This window comes from Drosophila yakuba, chromosome 2R (genome assembly GCF_016746365.2).
Source record: "Drosophila yakuba strain Tai18E2 chromosome 2R, Prin_Dyak_Tai18E2_2.1, whole genome shotgun sequence".
Classification (NCBI taxonomy): Eukaryota; Metazoa; Arthropoda; class Insecta; order Diptera; family Drosophilidae; genus Drosophila; species Drosophila yakuba.
The window spans coordinates 9303472-9324515 of record NC_052528.2 but is presented as its reverse complement, the minus strand read 5'-3'; the positions used below and the strand labels follow the sequence as shown (position 1 = coordinate 9324515).

Here is a 21044-nt window from a genome sequence, read left to right as displayed (position 1 = left end):
TGCAGCGCCAGTTTTATTATCCCCACCTGCCGGTTCCATCAAGGCTATTATTTTGTAAGTCAACTGAGGATGAGGATGAAGACGCTACAGGATGAATCGATGTCAGGCTTTAGTTGAGAACACTTGGGAAAAAATGTTGTTTAAAAAGAAATTCTTAGCCCAGAGGATTAGGATTTCCCATAGTGAATGAGAAATAAACTTATTATACATAATTATTGGTGTACATTTGGGTTGGGTAATGCCCATGCCCTGATGTCCATTAGTGATTTATCATAAAAATCTAAATATATTCATGTAGTAAGAATAGTATCTCATTTCTTTTTTAGTTAGGTTATTTACTTCTAAATAAGAAAATTGAATACCATCACGGTGGAATATTCGTATTACCAATACAACTAGTTTTCATTTTATACAACTTCCCCCACCGAAGCAGAGAGCGTACCCTTTCTCTGCGTGTAGGGCTGGAAAAATTGCTAACCGGCGGTAATTGCTAATTATTAATAATTTAATAGTTGAAAAATAAGAGAGAGGCAGCCAGCCAGAGAGCGAGGCAGTAATGATTGTCATTAAAGCTGGAGTGTAGCCACAGGGCCGAGGTGCCACAATATCTAACCGTTTAGTTAAGCAGCTGCAATGCATTTTGGCCAACGAGCAGAGGGAGGAGCAACCTTCCAGATTGCATGCGAAAACTTCCGCAAGCCTTCGCATCCGCAAGTCTAATGCTGCTTCGCACCCAGGTTCCACGGCCCCTGCAGCCTAGGAAGTGGAAGTGACACATTCCGGCCAAGTCTGCCAGCCAGCCAGCCAGCCAGCCAGCCTGCATTGTTCTTAAATCCTTACTGACACACTGAAATTGTTTTGCCAACAATGTTGCTCGGTCTTGACGTGGTTTGTTGTTCATTTGTCGCTATCTGCCGCTGCCTCTGCCACTGCCACTGTATGTTCCCGCTGACTGATTGCAATCTCATTATGCTCCCCTGTGGTCGGACACGGGTTTCCTCTTTCCAAGTCGCACGAAGCAGAGCAGAAAAGCCGCCTGGCACTCCGAATTATTCAGCAGAAATTGTCAGACAAGCGATAGCGGTTATACATTGTTTTAGACTCGTTAAATCGTTAGGCATTCTTGGGATCCGGAGTGGTTCTGTTCTGCTTATGTGGGTTCCGATTGTAATCTCCAGATGCAGATGCTGCCACTTGAGAATGTAATAACTCAATGAAAGCCTCTAATTCATTTACATTTTCTGAGCGTGTATATTATTCAATAAATGTTCTACGTATAATCGGTAAATACAACATATTGCGCGATTTTTCGTACGTTGTTGCAGCTTACTAAAGTATTGGCACATTTTAAAACATTTTGCATTGTCCATTTGAAATCATAGTTCAAACAAAGATCAAAACTGGGTCTATCTATTCGTTTACACAAGCAGCTCTAAAAAACTGCATGGCGGAAAAGTCGTAAGATAAGTGTTAAAATAAAGTGTGTATAATCTATGCCAGTAAAATACGGATGTTGTCTAGACTATTACAATGAAGATTAAATCTATGCATTATAACGAGTTATTTACGTTCAAATGGGTTATAAGCAGATGATTTAAGAATACTATAGTTGAAATTATGTATGCGGTCAATCAAATATATTTTAGGTATTTTTGCTGGGATCAAAAAATAATTTTCATTAATTTTTTAATTTTTGACACCAACACTTTGTTGGTGACATAAAGATACCTCTTTGATGGATCGCACGACAATAAGATAGATAAAAGCAGATGCTTGGTAGCATTACATATTGGCATATTGTCCATTCACAAATATACATACACATAAATATTACTCGGTAAATACAATCCATATACGATTCTAAAGTCCATTTGTAGTTAATTTTTTTTGGTAATTGACCCACTGCCCCCGAAGATGCAAAGTAAGAGTGTCTAAAAGTGAATTAAAGCTAAAAGCAGCGGCGGGTTTTGTTTCGATGTATCGATCGAGGAATCCCCTCCAGAACAGGACTGTTCCCGGTTACTTGCATAGTCAACACTTGGGGGTATTGGCCCCGCTGCTCACGCTGCTCGTCTCCAAGTGCTGCATGAGGAGCTGCTGAAGATCGGCTCGCAGGGCACGCTCCTCGTTGATCTGCAGCTTAATCTGGGACATATCCTGCTGCATCTGGCGAATGGCGGTCCAAAGTTGGCGCAAGGTGGGGGTCATGTCCTCGTTTTCAAGGCCTGCTGGGCGGTGTGTGTTTCAGTGGATAAAAGAAAATTGAACAGAGAACAGAATATGTTAGTGTTGTGTGCGAGAGGTCGAATGCGGGACAAGGGTGGATTAATGGTAATGTACAAAATATGACTATGTAAGGATAAAAATATGTTTAAGCGTAGGTGTGAACTATAAACTATTGCTAGGATAAGAAGTGTATATCTAGAACGTCATATGTCTAGGGAGCCGTAACAAGTTTTCCAACTACAGGACATCAATCTATGAACTACTCTATTAGTGTAAGGGAATATTTAAGTTATCGCTATGTTCATTAACAAAAAAGCACACAACCACATAGACAAACAAAGGGAGATTCGTCTTGTAAAGAATTTTATTCATGGTTCGATTGGATTCGTTGAGTTATCCCTCTTTCGCGTCGACAAATATCAACTCAATTACAGTACAAACGTATAAACTGGTTAATAGTAGAGTATATAGTAGTTATTTTTGGTTGTTTCACAAAACACTTACAAAATAAGTTCGTTTATCCATCAATCAATAATGCACAACAATTGGTTACTTTGATTTAGTTGCTGATTCTAGCTATTGCTAATATTTAAAGCGCACTCTTTGATTACACATTGCACACTGTTTGATTTAATTGCTTGCTAGGCAGGTAACGGACATTTAATACAAAACTCACTAGGTCAATATCCTCCAAGAACACAGATGCAATAGTAGATAGATTAAACTATGGCAATTAGGAAATTTCTATGGCAAAATTGTGATCCGCACTCGATTGGCCATGTAAAAATATAATTTGCCAAGCCGTGGACGGAAATTTAAGGACTGCCTTTATTAAGCTGAACTAAATTCTATAAAAATTCAAAACGGAACCAGGAGTTGCACTCAGTGGCAAGCAACATTTTCTCAAGTAGTCTATTATTCGCCAAGTCTATTCACAAATTACATATTGATAATAAGTTAGGTGTAAATCAATAAAAGCTAAGCTCAAACTCTAGTTACAGTCTAGGTGCCGTGAAATTCGGTTGGCTGCCTGAACTGCCAACTGCAGGAAGTTGGGCGAATTTCACGGCAGACACATCAAGGCGCAGCTTAAGGCTAAGACAATCAAAGCGAGCACAAGTTAATCGCCCATTCGCTTACAGCTTCATATATATATATAGTTCGCTGATCTAGAATCTAAGGCTTGTGGCATTGGAAGCTTTGCGCAGCCAGTAAATCAAATAAAAATCAATTAAGATTCGCACACAGAGCGCATTCAAAGCAAAGAATCTCTATCTGGAGCTGCAGCGGCGGAATGCGAGATGCGGAGGCGATGAGGATGACTGATGAAGGCAGGATGATGCCCCAAACCCAGACTCAAACATGGTTGATCTTGCGCCACTGCTTCATCACAAAATTACCGCAACACCAGCTGCCCGACTGCCGTTTGCTGCCATCGACATTAAGTTCCGGGTTCGCCGTGGGCCCAGCTCCATTGCCCCGCAGCAGTTCCCGCTCCACATCGCTGTCATCGGATCTTTCGCCACCGGCCAGTTGGGGAGTGCTCCTCTGTAGTGTACTGGTCCGCAAGGCTCCGCCGCAATTCATCAAATAGCCCGCACCATACCCGGCATAGCGGTGCGAAGTGGAGGTCTCAAAGGAGCGGTTCAACCGGCGATCGTAGAGTCCTGGGTGTCCTGACGGATTCGGCTTCACTATAGTGGTGGCTGTTGCGTTTCCCGGGGATCGCTGATACGACTGCTGAGCCACCAACTTGGGTGCCGGCTTGTTTTTCCTTGGCAGCAGAGGTGATGTACACACATTGTCGTAGCCAGAGCCAAAACCACTTTTAAGGCGATTCAGGGATTTTCTGGTAGCCCTCTCTTCAGATAGGGCTCTCTGGTAGTCCTTGATAGAGGGCGATCCTCCCGCAGCTCCGGACAAGGAGTACCGTTGAGCCGGTGTCGCATTCAGCGAGGAAGATACCGAACTGGAGTACAGGTTAAAGTTGTTGGGACTGGCCTCGCGCCAAATAAAGGAGGAGTTCAAACTGCCGACGGAGTGCTGGCGACCTTGTTGTTGCTGGACCTGATGTTGCTGCTGCAAGTGTTGCAGCTGCAGGTGATGCTGCTGGTGGTGGTGGTGCTGATTGAGGTAGGCTGAGTTGCCGACATTGGCTATGAAAGGCAGCTGTGGATTGGAGGTCGAGAAGGTTTTGCTCGTTTTCAGCTTGCCACCGCGGATGGGCAGACACGGAGTCCAGGGTTGCAAAGCTACAGATCGGTTTGGACCAGGTCGGATTGGAATAAAGAGAGAGAGAAAAATGAAGAGATTTGAAGAAACGGAAAAACGAAATACCAACAACGACAACGACAACAGTTGGGACCAAGGAGAACCAAAAACCCAAATAAAAAAGCAAAAGGATCACAACGCCAAAAAAGGAGACAACCACAATAACCAAATGTGATGAGGGTGAGTAAAGCAGGAATATGGATAGACTGATAGTGTTTTCCTACAAGGATGAGTAAGACACCAAGGGGAGAAAGCGGCCACAGGATATAACAAGTAGTACCAGTACCATTAGCAGGGCACCACAACAATACCAGTTGCAGTTAATTCAGGACTGTGGCGTGAGTGTGCAAAAACCTAAACCAAAATCCAACATATATACAGAATGTGCAGCTTAATGTTAATGGTAACAACTTTAAATGGATTGAGGATGATTTGAGCCTGGGAATGGGAATGGGAGTTGGAACAAACGGCGGTAAGAATAAATTAAACTAAGGTTTACATGGGCAATGGGATAACAAAAATAATGTTTATTTAAAGTAAGAAACAAAGTAATTCGAATTCAATGGTCGTCAATACAAATAATAACTATAAGGATACAGAATAATTGACTTCTTTTAAAGCAAATAACTTTGGATTCCTTTGCTCGCTGCTTAGCACCAATTGCAGAGTTGAGTTTGTTGATCTTAAAACGAAATCAGTTGCCAATTGTACAACCAAAAAATCAATCGTTTCTCTTAAACATAATTTGGTAACTGGTTAACAATTTGTAAGCTTAAAGTTAATAGTTCAATTAAGCCTAATACAATATTCTCGGTTAAATTTGGAAAATTTTTCTTGGTATAGTGCAACGCCATGTGAAAAGTGAATAAAACCATGAAATTATAGAGCAACCAAACCAACAAAATGATAAGTGGTTTGTTTAGCGGCTGAACTCTTAAGTGAGTCTGTGTTTTGTGTGAGGATTATACAGCTGTGTTGTGTGTGAGTGTGTAAATAAGCAACTTAGCTAACAGTTTGTAACTTTTGTTCTTCAGCAAATGATAATCAAACTTGGTTTGGGAGCACATACAAGTCCTTACAGCTAGATGAAGCACATCTGGGATGGCCTGCGCCACTTACCCGAGTGGATGGTGTTCCTGGCATTGTTCTGGTAGGCGGCACAGTAAGCCTCAAAAACCCGAAGCACCAGGGCATCCTCCTCGTAGGTGGGCTGGTTCTTCCTTCCGTTGCAGTAGCTGGCCAGGGCATTACTGGAGCTGCTGCCGCCGCCACTGCTGCCACTTCCCGATCCGCTGGTGGCATTCAACAAACTGGGGCGCAACGGCGGCGTGGGTCGCAGGCAGCTGATGGTCCAGTTAGCTGGGGATGCAAAAGTTTGAATATGCTTAGTTTGAATATTAAAAAAGAGATAAAAAGGGACCATGCAGGTCCGTAGTAAGTAAAAAACATCCTAGGAGTAAGGTCTCAAATTCTCACCCTTTGTGCTTCCTTTCCTTGCGCTTGGCACCCCCAATCCCACCGCTGCCGCCGCTGCTGCTGCCGCTGCCTGAATTACTGGACTGGCGTCCATAGATGACGCCTGGATTGGAGCTGCTGTCTTGCTGTTTGGTGTCTGGGCTGAACTTGATCTGGGGCCGGCTGCCCCCAGATGACTTGGCAGACTTGGTGGTTGTGGTGGATGCAGATGATGTGGTGGAGGCTGAGTGGGCGTGTACTGATTGTAGCTGAGGTGGTGGTTGAACGACTGGCTCCGTTTGTGATGCGACATCGAGTTGGTGGCCGGCGACCCCTGGTGGCTGTTGCTCCCTCCGCTGCTGCTGCCGGGCGGGATGCTGCTGGGAGTGGCAAGAGGACGGCCGCCGGGTGGTAGAAGGATGTGGCTTGATGGCGGCGACATCTGCAATGCAAGAGATGAGACGGCCTGGTTAATAGTGCTTGTGTGTTTCTAATTTAATCTTAACGCATAAAAAATTGTAAGTTAGTTTAAATCAAAGAATATTTATGCGAACCGCCGTCAACAGGATCAGCGGTACAATAGCAACAAGAAAACGTACAACAGCAGGTGAATCCTTCGGGCAAACCCTGCAGCGAGCCAAGCGCAGCAAGCAAATCGAATCGAATGCGTTTGATTGGTTTTTGATTTGTAATTTTCATAGTCATTTTGAATTTTTGTGTTGTCTAGCGTTAGATAGATGTTTTGTAATTCGTTTAGCTTTACGACGGATGAAATTTCAATACAGAGTGAAGGGAGAAACATGAAAACTAATGTTCATTAAATGCCATTTGAATGCCAAGTTCTGCTTTCAAACATTCTATGATTTGGAATGGTTTATATTCATATACAATGAGTAGGTAAATTTAAACCTGATAACCTTTTTAATGTATGAATGAAACTTGTCTTCAAAGAAACATATTTAAAAGCTACTATTTGTTGCTTTATTAACAATTCCTTTAGAAATTTGGGCAAACAATGAACTCGCACTGGGTTAGTCAAAGGATGTACTGATGGGAAAGCAATGTATGATGACTTTTTTGAACGTGCTGCTTTGGCCAAATGGTTGCTGATAGAGCATTAGGGATTTTTGAATTTGGTGAACTTGAGAGCAAAACGAATTTACAAAACAATCAAACGGAACACGTGCACGGAACAAACGCCGCCAGCCAGGAAAACCGGATACCATTCGACAGGAATCCGTAAATTACCTGGCCGGCGATCTATTTCGGATTGCTTGCCTTCTTCGGCGCCGGAAGCAATGTGGCCAGCACATATGGGACAGTCGAGCGAGGAAGAGTCGTGGGTGGGGGCAATCAGGCCTTCGTCCTCACTGCACAGTGGGCAACTGGAGGATGATGTGGTGGTCGTCGTATTGGTGGTGCTAGTGACACTGCCGTTGTAATAATCCGCACAGTTTTGGCATACCGAGCAGTACAGTGCGCCCTCGCTGTAACCGTTCGCTCCCAGGGAACAGAAGCAGCTGGAGCACACGGACCCCGAATCTTTTGAGTCCTTGGAGGGCAAGCTCTTATTGTAGGCGTGGGCTATGCCACGCACCACCTCCGGCGGCAGGCGCTCTTTCTTCCACCAGTGCGCATACATTCCCGAGCGAAAGGTGGCCTGCGGTTCCAACTGATCCGCGGAACTCGAACTAAATAATATATTGTTGGGTGAGCTATTTCTGTTAGTCTCATCCATGCTCGAGCTGGAGGGCAAAAAAATACTCCTCGTGTTTACTTGCACTTGAGCAGAGCTAATGCAAGTAGGTTCCTCCTTGCGGTTGGTAGGGGTAGTGGATGCCTCTAGTTGAGATAGTTGTGGCTGCTCCTCTGATAGATCAACAACATCCTGAGTGGCCTCCGGAGTAAGAAACTTTTCCCTGAACATTCCGCACACATTAAACCTCTCTGGCTCCACATTATCCAACATATCGTAGCCTGCGGCCTCCATGGGAAAATATGATTCCGGGTTGGGCGGATCCGGTGAGGTAATTGTGCAGCTGCCAGCCAATCCGCTGTCACTCGATCGTGGACTGGGACACTGGGAGTTTTCGCAGCAGCGGCATTTGGTGTCTAAGTGTAGATTCGGATCTCTGCGTGGCGGTGGTGGAGGGGCCGGTCTATTGGACATCTGCAAGAACTGATAGCTGATGCAGCGTCTAATGGAATCCATGTTTCTCTCTGGTGGAGTATTGCGCTTTTTTGAGGAGGTATCGATGCAGAGCTCAGTGGTGGAACTACTTCTTGTGGCAAGATTTGGATCCGTCTTTGGATTTCCTGTTGATGGACTGTCGCTCTTGTGGGAAACCCGCTTATCCGAGTTAAGAATATGGTCCGGAAAGGGCGTAAGTTCACGATGGAGCTGTAAGGGTTTTTCTAAGATCTCGTCGTAGTTGTAAAGTAGTTCTGCCTGCAGTTTATCTGGAGCAGATAGACAAGCGGCGGGTAGATCAATGGAACTGGAGTGCAACTCCTCATCCTGCTGCGCATCAACACTCTGATTCTGCATTTCCTGGCGATCTCGCCACGTTGGTACATATACCTCGGTGTTCTTGCTGTGATTAAAGCGATTGCCCACAAATATGGTTGGCATGCTGTGCCTTTCTGTCGGTGAAGCCGGCAGAGGAGTGGGTGGCTCTTGGACACTCGAATCCCTGCTGAGATCATCAGGCATACTGGCCAAATTCTCGCAGGCGGTGAATGCACCGCCCAATCTAGCTACAAAATTTGAACTGGCATCGGAACTTTGTTGTTGCAAGGAGAACGATGGTTTGACCTTTAAAATGGGCTCTTCCTCAGCACAGTTTGTGATGCTGCCACCGATACCTAGCTCCAAAGTAGCCGTTGATGTGTGCACACTGGAATTTCGAGCCGTCGATTTTCGAGCCAAAGCTCTAAGGGCCCTCGATCCTATAACAAGGGACTCCTTTTTCAACTCGTTGTGCGCTAAAACTTCGTCCGTGTCTGCGGAATCCAATTTAATAAGGTTAATAGAGGAACAGTGCCTCCTGGCACCTGTCCCGTGGTCTACAAAAGTGCCTGTGGAGTTGCACAGGGAATTATTGCGCTTGTTTTGGTAAAACTGCACATATTCAAACGGATCCGAGTCGCAGGAATGCAGAAAATCATCTTCAAAGTCATCATCATAGCTCTCCGAGTCTGTTGGTAGTTCAACTGCATCCTGTCGTTCCAATTCGGACTGCCCCGAATCCTGGTTGGCATTGAGATCTTTTAACTTTGCAGATGCCTTATGACAACGCTTTTTGCGCAACGCAATCCTCTTGAGGTCGATGCTCTGGCGAGCCTGCGGATACAGAAGCATCTTTACGATAGCACTCCTCAGTCCTCCGCCTTTGACAAGCCTGGCAAAGTGAGCACTAAGATTGGCGTACGGAGCTGTCGCTGGGTAGTTGCTTGGGGGAAGAGTCAAACGGAGAGGCCGCACATGGCATGGGGGGCTGGAGTAATAGGCACATAGCGAGAATCGCGTGCAGTAGCCCCGTGAATCCAAATGTTGACTTAGCTGCTCACGGTTTAAAGTGTTGCCAAAACGAAACGATAATAAAGGTGAATAAAGAAAAAGTACACTACTTACATGAGCGGCATTTAGGTGTCCTAGCGAAGAGTTGCTCAAGTTGCTCAATTGCCGTTTTATGCCCATTGGCAAGCTGGGATTGTTGGCATTAAGCAGCTCCACCCACTTGTTGGCCTCATTCGGACCCTGGCAAACTGCTACAATGCGATCGATCAGGGGACTGCTTATCTCAAAGGCGTTTTTGAGGGCATCCGTATCCTCCAGTCGATTTACTATTATTCCAGTTAAGGGTAGCTTGCCCTGCGTAAAAAAAAAATTTTAAACAAAATCACCATGTTGTACTAGTTTTTTATACCTCATAGATGAATGCACTCATCCGCTGGCTAACGCTAAGAAAAAGCAATGTTTGTGGGAAGAGCACAAAGTAGCGATCGCGATGATCAGCTCCAACTGCAACGCTGCCCATGTGGATGATGTCTCCAAGAGTGCTCAACTCCTGTCCCTGCCATCCACGAACTGGCCCCGTGAGCACTTGCAGCTCCAGTTCTTTTTGCCGACGTGTGGCCGAGCAGGTGGCAGCTATGTCTTTATACACGGCAACACTCCGCTGGGTGTCGCCGCGATCCGGATGACTGCTCTCCATATGCCGCTCCAGCTCCTGCAGCATGGCCGAGTATTTGTCCAGTCGCCGAAAGGGCTTTGATAGACCCGTCGTGAGCACAAGTAATCCAGGAGTGGCTGCACCCTGTCGTTCCATATACTTTTCCAGATCGTCCCTTTTAAAATTAGAAACCATTTATATTTAATAACAAATTAAGACCAGCATATGGGATGGGAGAGCCTATACTTGTATTTATCCAGTATAACTATGGCCTTAGGATGGGCAGCACAGTAGGCCTGGTGGACCTTCTTCATCAAGGGGGCGCTAGTGAGAAATAGTTTTCCAACTCGATCGTTACACTCCTCGATCTGGATGAGCAAATCCTCATGCGTTCGCACAATCTCCACGAAGTTACACATCAGCTGGGCATACTCGTCTTGAGTGAGCCTGTGGCAGGTGCAATGTTAAATTATTTTAAATTATATCAGAGAATAGAAAACATACATCTGCGTCTGTTGCATGGGTTCCAGGAAGTTCTCGAGCAGACCCTGCAGCTCGGCCACATGGGCTCGCTCTGAGTCAAGCAGATCCTTAAGCACTACAGATCGATACTCCTGGATCTCCTCCGGTGGCCTTATGGTCTCCGTAAGAGGCAGCTGCACCTTGCATTCATTGACGTAGTTGCTGGGAAACCAGCCAGTCTTATCGTTCAGCGTTCCCTCCCACCAGCCGCCATCCTCTCGCTGGGTAACCGTGATGACATCGCCCTTCTGGAAGCACAACTCGTCGTTGTTGCTGCCCATGAAAGAGTACTCCGCTTGCACCACCAGTGGCTGATCCATTGTCGGATTGTTCAGGGCTGATCCGTGTCCGCACTAGATTGATTTAACTGAAACGAGGCAATGAGTATTGAACTTGAAACATCAGCTAGGCAATTTGGTCAATGAAATAGCATATGTGAGCAAGTCGCTTGTTATATACAGCACCTACGCATTATTGCAGCGATGAGCTACATCATCGTCGATCGCTCGGAATTCCTCAGCTTTTTGGCATTAGCCAAGCAATAATTATGGCCCCAAAGAAGAAAAAATTTTGAAAACATCTGTCGAGAAACGCGTGCGCAAGTTTCTTGACACTTTTCCGGCGACTCCCCTTCCTTGTTTACTGCAAGTATCTGGAAAACTCGTGCGCTACCCGATGGCCAAGGTCACACAAGCTGCGAGGATCCATTAAAAAATTGGGTAAAAATCACTCGCGTATAGTGAAGAAAAACTTTTCGGGCCATAAAAACAATTTGAATAGCCGGACAGGCCAACCTATAAATCATAAACAACGGCCACGACGCTTTTATAAATATTTACGACCTTTTTTATATGTGTTGTTCGAACAACTCTTTAAGAGATCAACATTTTATTTAATTGTGAAACACTGCCGTTGTCGGAAATGGGATGGGCACTTTGAATTCTGAAGGCAAGTGCATTCGATCCAACAGCTATATCCAAATATGATTAACACCTTGTAAATGGCATGTTATAAAAACGGGAAATAGTAATGGAATTCGTCCATTGTAGTCATTAATTCATGACTAAAATAAGATTTGTTATTATTTAAAATTGGCAAAACATCGCTTTCAGCTTGTGCAAAAATTAAATTCTGGACTGAAGAAGTAAAAAGAACTGATCTAGTTTCTAGGCCCCGTACATAAAAATAGATGGATCACATTGTTGCGCTATTGCCGCAATGAGTAAACGCAAAAATATGAATAACTTGGTATATTTTGACCAAACATTTTTTCTGAATACTAAAAATAAAAAACGAAGAAAATATACATATTGCCGGATCGCAAGTCCTAAATGGCCAACTGAACCGTTTAGTTTTTTGCGTATTATTACAGCTCTCAGGAGATTGTTAAAATTTATTTGATGGCCGAGGATTCGGAAAGAGATCATTTCACTAAGGCAAGGTCACGTTTTGGATGCACACACGCATAAAACTCTTGAAATGTCGTTTTTTCGCCACTTAGGCACTTGAATACATATACCCGCTACTCTGCTGTACGGATGGGTGATATATACTTTTTCGACAATAAAGTGTGGTTTGCCGTTTTTGCTACTCGCAGACGTTGCACCGCACGCGTTCATTGCTTCAGCGAAACTGCCGAGAAAAGCGGAAAATACCGAAAAGCTGGCGACATATGGCAGGCGAATTTTCCACGGCAACCGAAAGTGCCACTCTCCCAGTCATTTTCTGAGAGTCCCATCGGATCGTAGGAGAATCGAATATATTTTCAGATGTACGCAAGCGTTTTCGACCGGACACATCGCATATTTTCACAAAAAATCAACAGAGATGTGACAAAAAATATAAATCTGGGGACAAGCTTTTCATCTGCGTTTCCAAAATAGCGATTCGGGGGATTGTGCTGTATCTTAATTTTATTTCATTGAGAAATAAGCGACATCAGCGGCATGCCTCGATGTGCTTTTGTATTGTGTTTTGAAAAAACCCATAAAAATATTTGTGCTGAAATATATGCGACATGGCAATTCCATGTTTGCGGATTCAGTCATCAATCGAAATCTTCTGCATTTTAAGCAGGTCTACATCGGAAGCATTCAGAATTATTTCAGAAAATTTCACCTGTTCTACTCAGTTTCCTGTTGGTTTGAACATAGCTATACAATATATGCCTGTGAATCATACTACACGTTTATGGAATTTGAATACTTTTAGAATACAAATTTAAAAACACTGTAAAATCATTGTAGTTTAATGGTAAGGCCGTAGCCTCAGGAAACGTTAACTTCGCATTATTTTTAGAATTAAGAATTTTAAAGACTGATAATATTGAGCTATGTATATTAATCAAAAACTAAGCCAAGCCAAACATTATTCTTTCGGATAAATAATTACAGATAATCCAGAAACTGCCGTTGCCATAATGTGTAATAAATATTCTTTATAGATCCATCGCTAAAGCCAAGCCAAATGTATGTCACTTTCCACCACTTCGTTTAACCCTGAAATCACTTTAAGTCCATGGCCGGCAACAATCAAATTTCCGTAGGTGGTGGTGCACCAAACGTTGCATCGGAGGTCAGATGAGCAGATGCATAAATGCAAATACCGAGTGGTACACACGCAGATATGTGGGCACATATGTTCATACATAGCCCACTGAAACTCTCGGAACCAAATTTTAATTAATTCATTAAACTTGCACATGGCGCTCCGCTGATCGGCACTGCAGTCCCAGATGCAGACACAGATACAAATTTTAAATACAGATACACCCGGCCCACGCTCTCCGGGTATAAGAGACAACTCTTTTGGTTATTAACAATCCGTCGCTGAAGGCGAAATTCAAATGAATTCATACGGCTTCCGGAAATGCGCAATTTGGCGAGAAAAACGTCGCATCCATCGGTGGGGAGCACCCCAAATCAAATCACCGAATGTTTATTTTCGTGGGACGCTGGGGAACGTAAACAACAATGACGAGAGGTGTAAGAAAAGCGAGTGGACTTTTCGCGTTGCTCGCTTTGTTTTGCTTGGCAAAGACAGCGGCAAAGACAAACAAAGGCAACCAAACCCAAACCAAATTTATGCAGTTCTGCCTTGTCGGGACCGGATCCGAATTGCCATCCCTACTACCTCAGCCGAACTGCACTCAATAAGGCCTCTTCAATGTGTCAATACCGAGATTTACAGGCTGCACAGCAGCCACTTGAGATGCATTTCCTCAGATATACATATGAACGTAATATAGTTTAATTGCTTTGCTAGCCGTATTTTTAGATACTTGGCGGAGGAAGTTTTTGGTGGGTGTGGGCACACCGAAGAGGTGAACGAGTGGGAGTTTCTATAACTTGTGGGGATCCCATGTTCTCGAAACCAACACACCAATAACGAGGTCAACAGCGGAAATATGAAGTAATGTTGTTTCCCAGCAGCCACTAACGAAAATCCGGCGCAAGATTTGACGACCGATAGTTTGTTTTGGGAAATCACAGGCCCACGTAAAGATACTCCCAAAATTCTTTCATTAAAACGTAAGAATAACCACCAAAGAGGAAAGTGGTTCGACTAGGTTTTACCCTAGACTTATACAAATTTTAAACCTCCAAATTTAAGATATTGTATTCTTTTCGCTTAAAATTTTTGTTTCAAATAATATTGCCTAGGGTAACTTTTATAGAAAATATATGAAACATATTTTTCAAAGTGATATTGAACTGGTGTTTTATTTTTTTACCGCAACCTAGACCATTTGTAAGTAAAGAAAAGAATGAATTTACATTCAGCTTGCCACCACCTTTCATAGCAAATTCTCTTGGCACCGGTTCAAAATTGTTCGGGTAATGATGCTTGTTGGTTCTGGGGATCCAATAGGGAAGTTTGGGACCAGGAGGAAAGTGGCAGGTACCGAAACGTGCCTCCATCGTCGTCCGGCATTTCCTGTTTATTCTCGCAACGAGTGCTAGCAAACAAACGCTTTTCGGGAGGAGCAGAAACGGATGCCCCACGAGGAGTCCTGCTATTGACCAAATGGATTATGCAGGCGGGCCTCTGAACTCCAGAAACCGGCAACATATTACTTTTACACGAGCAGCAGCAAGTTGGACAACAATTGTGCCCAAAGTACAGGAGTCATTCTAAAAAAATTATTCAACGCTAAAGTTGAGTAAATGAACGCTTAAAAGTTCATAACTTAGGCTTTTAACTTTATTGATGTGATGGCTAATAGAAGTATTGGTTTATAGAGTAGTAACTGCATAAAAACAAAATCTTAGTCTACTAAATGCTTTTATTATAAAAGATTTCTTTAGAGAAGAGAGGAGGATGGAAAATAGCAAACCCATTTTCTGGTGGAAATCTGGTCCTTAAAGAGACGGCAGAAAACTCATTCCATGCTTATATATGCAATATAATACACCCATGGCGTTCCTCTTAGGAAGGCTTGATTATGTTTGCCCTTGTGGGGATGTCTACGATGCCTTTACTTGGATGACGCATAATGAAGTGAATTTTCTGATGCCACTGTACGTTTGGCCATACGAGTAGTTATTGGAAAACCTGACTCATTTCCACTGATAAATATTTCCCAGCCAAGTTTTCTGAAGGGTTTTCTTCACCACCGTAGTTTTTAGCTCACCTTCAGCTGCGCTTCGTTTTAACAAACATTTGTTGCTCCGTTTGTTGTTGTTCCTTGTCGTTCGTTGAGCAAAAATAGAAAAGTGACTAATAGTTGATTTTTCCCAGTTTCGTTGGTTGCGCGACTTATTCGACCTTATTATAATATACACAATTGGTTATAGAGCAAATGATGCACACTTTTTACTATTTATTGCCCGATTTTCGGTTTTTTTTTTGGTCGACGTAAACTGCACTAATTTTTTTTCTAAATTCTTTTTTAATCAAGTGCCGATTCCGCGTTGCTGGGGCTAACCGCTTGGAGCGCCCTTTTGTGAACCAGGTGCACTTATTTAGGCACTTTTAGCAACTCTCTTTTCCCATGGCAAACATAAATAAAACACAGCGCACGACCAAAATAGAAACCTAGAAAACCAGGGCTGCAATAGCCCGCATCCAAATTGGGGATGTGTGCGTGCCAACAGGTCCTCGGCATCGATAGTGCTATCGATTATGTGACTTTGCATCGATAGTTCGGAACCCTTGACTAGAATAAAGTGAGCACATTCAAGAATAATACAAACCATGTTAAGTCATATATATTTTTTATTATTACTTTAAGTACGGTAATCGGTTACTGTTATAGTTTTATGTTGATATATTAAATAATGTGACAGAAATGTAAACAGCTAATTATGGAATTTATATTTCCATAGCCTTTGAATAATGCCAAGTCAAGATGCCCGCACGACATTTTCAAGTAAATGCTTTCCGCTAGTCACGGTTTCTGGCTTGTGCACCTCTATCACGGCTTTTCGTGTTTAGTGTTGCAAAACGGCGTAACTCATTTTACCGATTTCACACGTGTTTTAGTGAACGCACGTTTAGTTTTCATTTCTTCGCGAAATTCTCACAGCTAAAATGGCCGAAGTTGCTGAAACCCTGAGTGTGGAAAGTCAAGAGGAGGTGGCACAGCCCGCCGAGGAGCAGGTGCTGGAGGCGAAGAACGGCGACGCCAAGGAAGAGCCGGCTCCCGCAGCAGAGGAATCCGCTGGCGACTTCTCCAAACAGGAGCGCGCCATAATCCGGCAGGTAGAGTACTACTTTGGCGATGCCAATCTGAATCGGGACAAATTTCTGCGCGAGCAGATAGGCAAGAACGAGGACGGCTGGGTGCCTCTGTCGGTGCTTGTTACCTTCAAGAGATTGGCCTCCCTGTCCACGGACTTAACCGAGATCGTGGCTGCCCTGAATAAATCCGAGGAGGGCCTCGTGGAGATCAGCGAAGACAAACTCAGCCTGCGTCGCCATCCGGAGCGTCCCATTCCGGAGCACAACGAAGAGCGGCGCAAAGAGATCCAGGAACGGACCGCCTATGCCAAGGGCTTCCCATTAGATTCGCAAATGAGCGAACTGCTCGACTTTGCAGCCAACTACGAGAAAGTGGTCAACCTGACCATGCGCAAGCATTACGACAAGCCCACCAAATCGTACAAGTTCAAGGGCAGCATCTTCCTTACCTTCGAGACCAAAGCGCAGGCAAAGGCTTTCCTCGAAGAGGAGAAGATAGCTTATAAGGAGCGCGAACTGCTACGCAAATGGCAGGTGGATTATCTTAAGGAGAAGCAGGAGGAATACGCCCAAAAGAACGAGAAGCGCAAAAACAAAAAGGAGGCCAAGCCTGAGCCGGCCTTCGAGTTGCCAAAGAACGCCATTGTTGTCTTCGAGGGTGCTCCGGAGACCTCAAGTCGGGAGGAGATCCGCGAAGCCTTTGAGAAGATCAAGGACTTTGAGGTGGCCTACATTGAGTTCGCCAAGGGCGAAACAAAGGGCTCTGTGCGGCTGACCGAGGCCGATGCGGCCGAAAAGTACATCGCCAAGGTGGAGGAAGGCAAGGTAAGAATCTCAAATGGAGCTATAACTTTTTTCGACTCAGCTTATCCGTAACCGCACTTGCCTATCCATAGCTCAAATTTAACGAAGAGGTCTCTCTGTCACTGCGAAAGGCCACCGAGGAGGAGGAGAAGGAGTTCATCGACAAGGCCATCGAGTTCATGAAGAAGCGACGCGATTTCACCAGGAACAAGGGCAAGCGCTTCAACCGTAAGCGCCACGGCGGAAACGACCACAAACATGGTGGTGGTAAGAAGGCGCGTGGGGATTAACTCATCCATCTATATTCCGCCACCCGAGTCTTTTGATGGCAGTAGACCAAGCTTAATTGTTACTCGGTAGATCTAGTTGACCTAGCTTTAAGGCCTTACATATGTATAAACCCCATGCTTTTTTTTACCTTGCGAAATAATCGTAAGAGGTACGGAATATTCTTCAAAAATGTATGTATAGTCGGTTACATAAATAACGAGATGGACTCTAATTTATTTTACATAGAAGACTACGAATCCATTTGTTTCCCTCAGCAGAAAGCTACAAATAAAAACCAATATGTAAAACCCGAATCTTGTTCATTAGTTTGTATTTTCATTTATTATTGCCGTTTTGTGTATTTTAATCTCTTTGTGTGTTCGTGTGTGTATTAAATTATTGTAAATGAATTTAGCTTAAAAGCATAAAATTTAATATTACAAGTACTTAAATGCATTTGCAATTACGCATAAATGAAAAAAAATTTTCAAAAACTGTTAGAAAAATTATAATAGCAACTACAATTAGGTCATATAATGTTTGTTATGGGTTTGCTTTGCATCATCAGCTTGTACAATTATATAGACGTCGCTTACAACTTAGACGCACTTAGATAGAATTAAAACTAAGCGAATTAACTAAATAGTTTGGCCTGCATAGCAACGCCGTCTAAAATTAAATTAAGCTATCAAGTAGTTCTTGCGTTATACATCGTAGTTAATAGGGGAACAAAACGAAAACTTCATAAGGTAAACAAAGATCTGCGCAAGCACAAAAGTTTTACAACATTTTTGGATAACTATTTAAACAAACGAAATGTTTTTCTTTGAATTGGGAATCGGTTTTGAATATGAGAGTATATTGAATGATAAATACGTTGCTCATGCTGAACCGAAAGCAGGAGCCCGGGTACAAGTAAGGTCGAATATATGTGCACTTGATATACGCGGATACAAGAGTTATGATTACATGTACTTAACCAACGTTAACATGTACTTTTACGCATACTTTGAACAGTTAAAAACAACGGCATCGTATTGCGATCTGCGATAATATAATGTGTAGCGACATGTAAGTTAGCTCTTTTATAAATAGTAAGTGGTGGGGTGCGCTCAAGCGGATCTCTCTGTAGCCTGCAGAAAATGTACAAAGCTTCAGCCAGGAAATCTCGGTATTTTATCCTCTGCTTATTCACTAGACTAACACGATTTACAAACGAGGCTCCTCGAGGCTCTATCTTTTAAGTGTACAACAGTCGATCTATTCCATATCTATGTATGTATGAAAATAGCTAAATATGCATGTGCGTTCTGAAGGCCCTAAAACAGCAACGCTGAAACTGAAACTCACAGGTAAGGTATGTTGTCAGTAATCAAATAGTGTCTGTTGTCTGTCAATGTCTTGTATCAATGTCATGTAGTCAATGGTACTATGTATAGCGATGTACAGCCAAGTCAGTTGTTAGAACTTCATTGCAACCATCCTACGGTCTTCAAACGCACTGCGGAGTTATCCTATCTCTGATCTGATTCCCGCCTACTTCCAGACGGGCTTCAGATCCAGGGTGAGATTCTGAATGGTGCGGTTCCTGGCAGAGCTGCGCTTCTGCTTCACGGAGCTGGTGATCTCGTTGACCAGTCCCTGGCAATCGTTGCACACGGTTACCTGTTCGCCTCGAAGGTTCTCCTTTTGCTCCTGCGTTTGGGCAAGATGGCTGCCCGAGGAGAAAAGGTTGAATCCCCGGGAGAAGCGGGATCTGTGAATAAATTAAGGTTTAATATAACTGTTTTGCACCACAACCCCATCGCAAAACTCACTTTCTCTCCAGGGTGCTGCTGTTGGACAGCGGTCGATATGCTGGACTGTGCACGGGCAGACTTCGGGGTCCCTCCATGCTCCTGGACATGGCGTTGTTGTAGTGCTGCTTCTGCTGCTGGTGGATGCCCGAGGGTCTCATGGCCGCGGAATACGAGGACGACATGGTCGCCTGGTCGTGCAGAGCCTCCACGGCCTGTCCAGTGGCAGCCGCTGAGGAGGAGGATGCTCCGGGTCCAACGCTAATGCCCGGCGTGCTCATGTTTGATCTTTGGTGCTTCGGTGAGGATGGGGCACTGCCCACGGTGCTGCGAGTCTGGAAGAAAGGAATCCAAATAAATAATTGCATATTTACTAGTCAGACGGTTGAGAAGGCTACCTTTCGCTCTGACTCGGAGCGCAAAAGGCGCTCTATCAGCGACTTGGGGAACTGGTCGTCCATGATGTTCCCCGTCGATGACGAGTGCGCTTGCTGGGCATGATGGGAGGGTGATGGGGTGCTTGAGCTGGCCGGACTGGACAGCAGCGATGGCGAGATCAGCACGAGGGGCACGTTGCGGAAGTGCTCCGAAGGAATTCGCATCTGGGAAAAAAACAGAAATTATAAATATGTTGGCCTAGGGATAACCATTAGCCAAATACCCACCTTGGTATAGCACTTGGCGCAGACCGTGCGCTGGCACAGCTTGCACTGAATGCCCCAGGGACCGAAGAACGAGAACCGAGTGCGCAGGCACAGGAAGCAGACGCGACGCTTTTCAACATCCTCCTTGACGCGCACGTCCATCGGCAGGCCCTCCAGCTCCGCCTTGGTCATGACGGAACGGATGTGAACGATCTCCGCCAGCGTGACGGACAAGCGATCGTCCCCCCGTTCCATCCAGGTCTGTTTGTCCATGAAGGACTTGTTCCATGGCCCAAGTGAGGATGTTGAACTGCCCTCGTCTGAGGGATGGGTTTGCTCCGCAGGACTTCTCCTAGGCGTCTGCAAAAGATTGGTAAATAAAAAATGTAATAATGGTGGATGTGAATGGAGAACGAGTCGACAATGAAAAATTCTAGCATATTGTGAAGAATAAAGTCCCACCACAGAGTGTTGTTCGTCCTCGAAAGGATAATACAAAAGTAGAGAGCACCCACTGCCCTCGATATCCTTATTGTCATTATGGTGGCGAACTTACCTCCTTGCTGACGTCGTCAGATTGGCGCGACTCGGGACGCGTGGGTGGCATTGAGTGCGTCTCGTCCAGGTTGCTCTGGCATCCAACGATGGTGTGGCGGCGCAGGGAAGCTCTCCTTGACTCGCACTGAGTGGCCAGGTCGTAGGCTGTCAATTAGAGAGAGGAGAACGGATTCAGCCAGGGTCAACGGTGCGGTGCGTCTGAGTTATTTTTATACATGAAGGACAGTAAGGGCGAAGGGAAATGCGACAAATGTTAAATGCCAGATGTGTATTTCAAAAGCAAGCTGTCTGTTTAGTAGCGTGATATATACGTGTGTAGCGTCTAAATGCAATTTCGATATCCGATAGGAGGGACAATCATGCAAGATGGCAATGCATTACGGTTTTACGTGTTTTTTTTTTAGCAAATATTTACATTCCAGGACCGTGTCGTAGTACTTGTGGTATTCGTCCTTCGTGAAGGATGGCTCTTCTGGAGGCGCCGCCTGCTTTGCTGGCTCCACTGATCGGGTTTCATTTTCATTTTGGGCAGCAGTTAATTTTGTTCGTTTTTGGATTGTAAGCATCATTTTTTGTGGCAATTTAAAAATACGTTATTTTTATACGAATATTGGCAGCCGAGACAATTAAGTTAGTACCAA

The 21044-nt window shown here is 44.4% G+C and overlaps 3 protein-coding genes across 11 annotated transcripts in view; 1 reads left to right on the top strand and 2 right to left on the bottom strand.

Annotated features, from left to right (window-relative positions):
• Positions 1–1464: 1464 nt before the first annotated feature.
• LOC6529820 (rho guanine nucleotide exchange factor 7) lies at positions 1465–15717 on the bottom strand. 5 transcript variants are annotated; one of them, XM_015196959.3, is made up of 9 exons: positions 15283–15710; positions 10632–11016; positions 10374–10574; positions 9882–10302; positions 9587–9826; positions 5974–6394; positions 5617–5856; positions 3627–4478; positions 1465–2225 (listed from the first exon to the last, which is right to left on the bottom strand). In XM_015196959.3, exons 2-9 carry the CDS (start codon positions 10967–10969, stop codon positions 2032–2034), a joined length of 2907 nt encoding a protein of 968 aa, XP_015052445.1. In that variant the 5' UTR covers positions 10970–11016; positions 15283–15710; the 3' UTR covers positions 1465–2031. The 5 variants fall into 5 exon arrangements, with proteins under 5 accessions (XP_015052445.1, XP_002090801.1, XP_015052444.1 ...); XM_002090765.4 differs by lacking the exon at positions 3627–4478 and having other exon boundaries at positions 15283–15706; XM_015196957.2 differs by lacking the exons at positions 1465–2225; positions 3627–4478 and adding an exon at positions 7231–9514 and having other exon boundaries at positions 5715–5856; positions 15283–15717.
• Positions 15718–16090: 373 nt separating this feature from the next.
• On the top strand, positions 16091–17719 carry LOC6529818 (la protein homolog). The gene is made up of 2 exons (XM_002090764.4): positions 16091–17156; positions 17228–17719. The coding sequence occupies exons 1-2, from the start codon at positions 16182–16184 to the stop codon at positions 17423–17425; spliced, it is 1173 nt and encodes a 390-aa protein (XP_002090800.1). The 5' UTR covers positions 16091–16181; the 3' UTR covers positions 17426–17719.
• A 178-nt stretch (positions 17720–17897) lies between these two features.
• Positions 17898–21044, bottom strand: part of LOC6529817 (protein spire) — a 37146-nt gene continuing 33999 nt past the window's right edge. For 3 of the 5 annotated variants that reach the window (XM_039372996.1, XM_015196954.2, XM_015196953.3), the window contains 6 exons: positions 20819–20905; positions 20402–20547; positions 19867–20205; positions 19600–19803; positions 19223–19536; positions 17898–19161 (listed from right to left, as the gene is read on the bottom strand). In XM_039372996.1, the coding sequence (XP_039228930.1) occupies positions 18942–19161; positions 19223–19536; positions 19600–19803; positions 19867–20205; positions 20402–20547; positions 20819–20905 (1310 nt within the window). In that variant the 3' untranslated portion in view covers positions 17898–18941. The remainder of the gene's footprint in view (positions 19162–19222; positions 19537–19599; positions 19804–19866; positions 20206–20401; positions 20548–20818; positions 20906–21044) is intronic. The other 2 variants (XM_039372997.1, XM_015196955.2) reach the window with 1 other exon arrangement.

What these genes read in the sequence shown, in the direction of transcription:
- LOC6529820 (XM_015196957.2), bottom strand. Translation starts at nt 10,969, where the DNA reads ATGGATCAGCCACTGGTGGTGCAAGCGGAGTACTCTTTCATGGGCAGC. An exon ending in GACACCTAAATGCCGCTCAT is followed by an intron (nt 9,515 to 9,586) that starts GTAAGTAGTGTA and finishes AACCGTGAGCAG; the next exon opens with CTAAGTCAACATTTGGATTC. An exon ending in TGCTTCCGGCGCCGAAGAAG is followed by an intron (nt 6,395 to 7,230) that starts GCAAGCAATCCG and finishes CTTGCATTGCAG; the next exon opens with ATGTCGCCGCCATCAAGCCA.
- LOC6529818 (XM_002090764.4), top strand. Translation starts at nt 16,182, where the DNA reads ATGGCCGAAGTTGCTGAAACCCTGAGTGTGGAAAGTCAAGAGGAGGTG. An exon ending in CCAAGGTGGAGGAAGGCAAG is followed by an intron (nt 17,157 to 17,227) that starts GTAAGAATCTCA and finishes GCCTATCCATAG; the next exon opens with CTCAAATTTAACGAAGAGGT.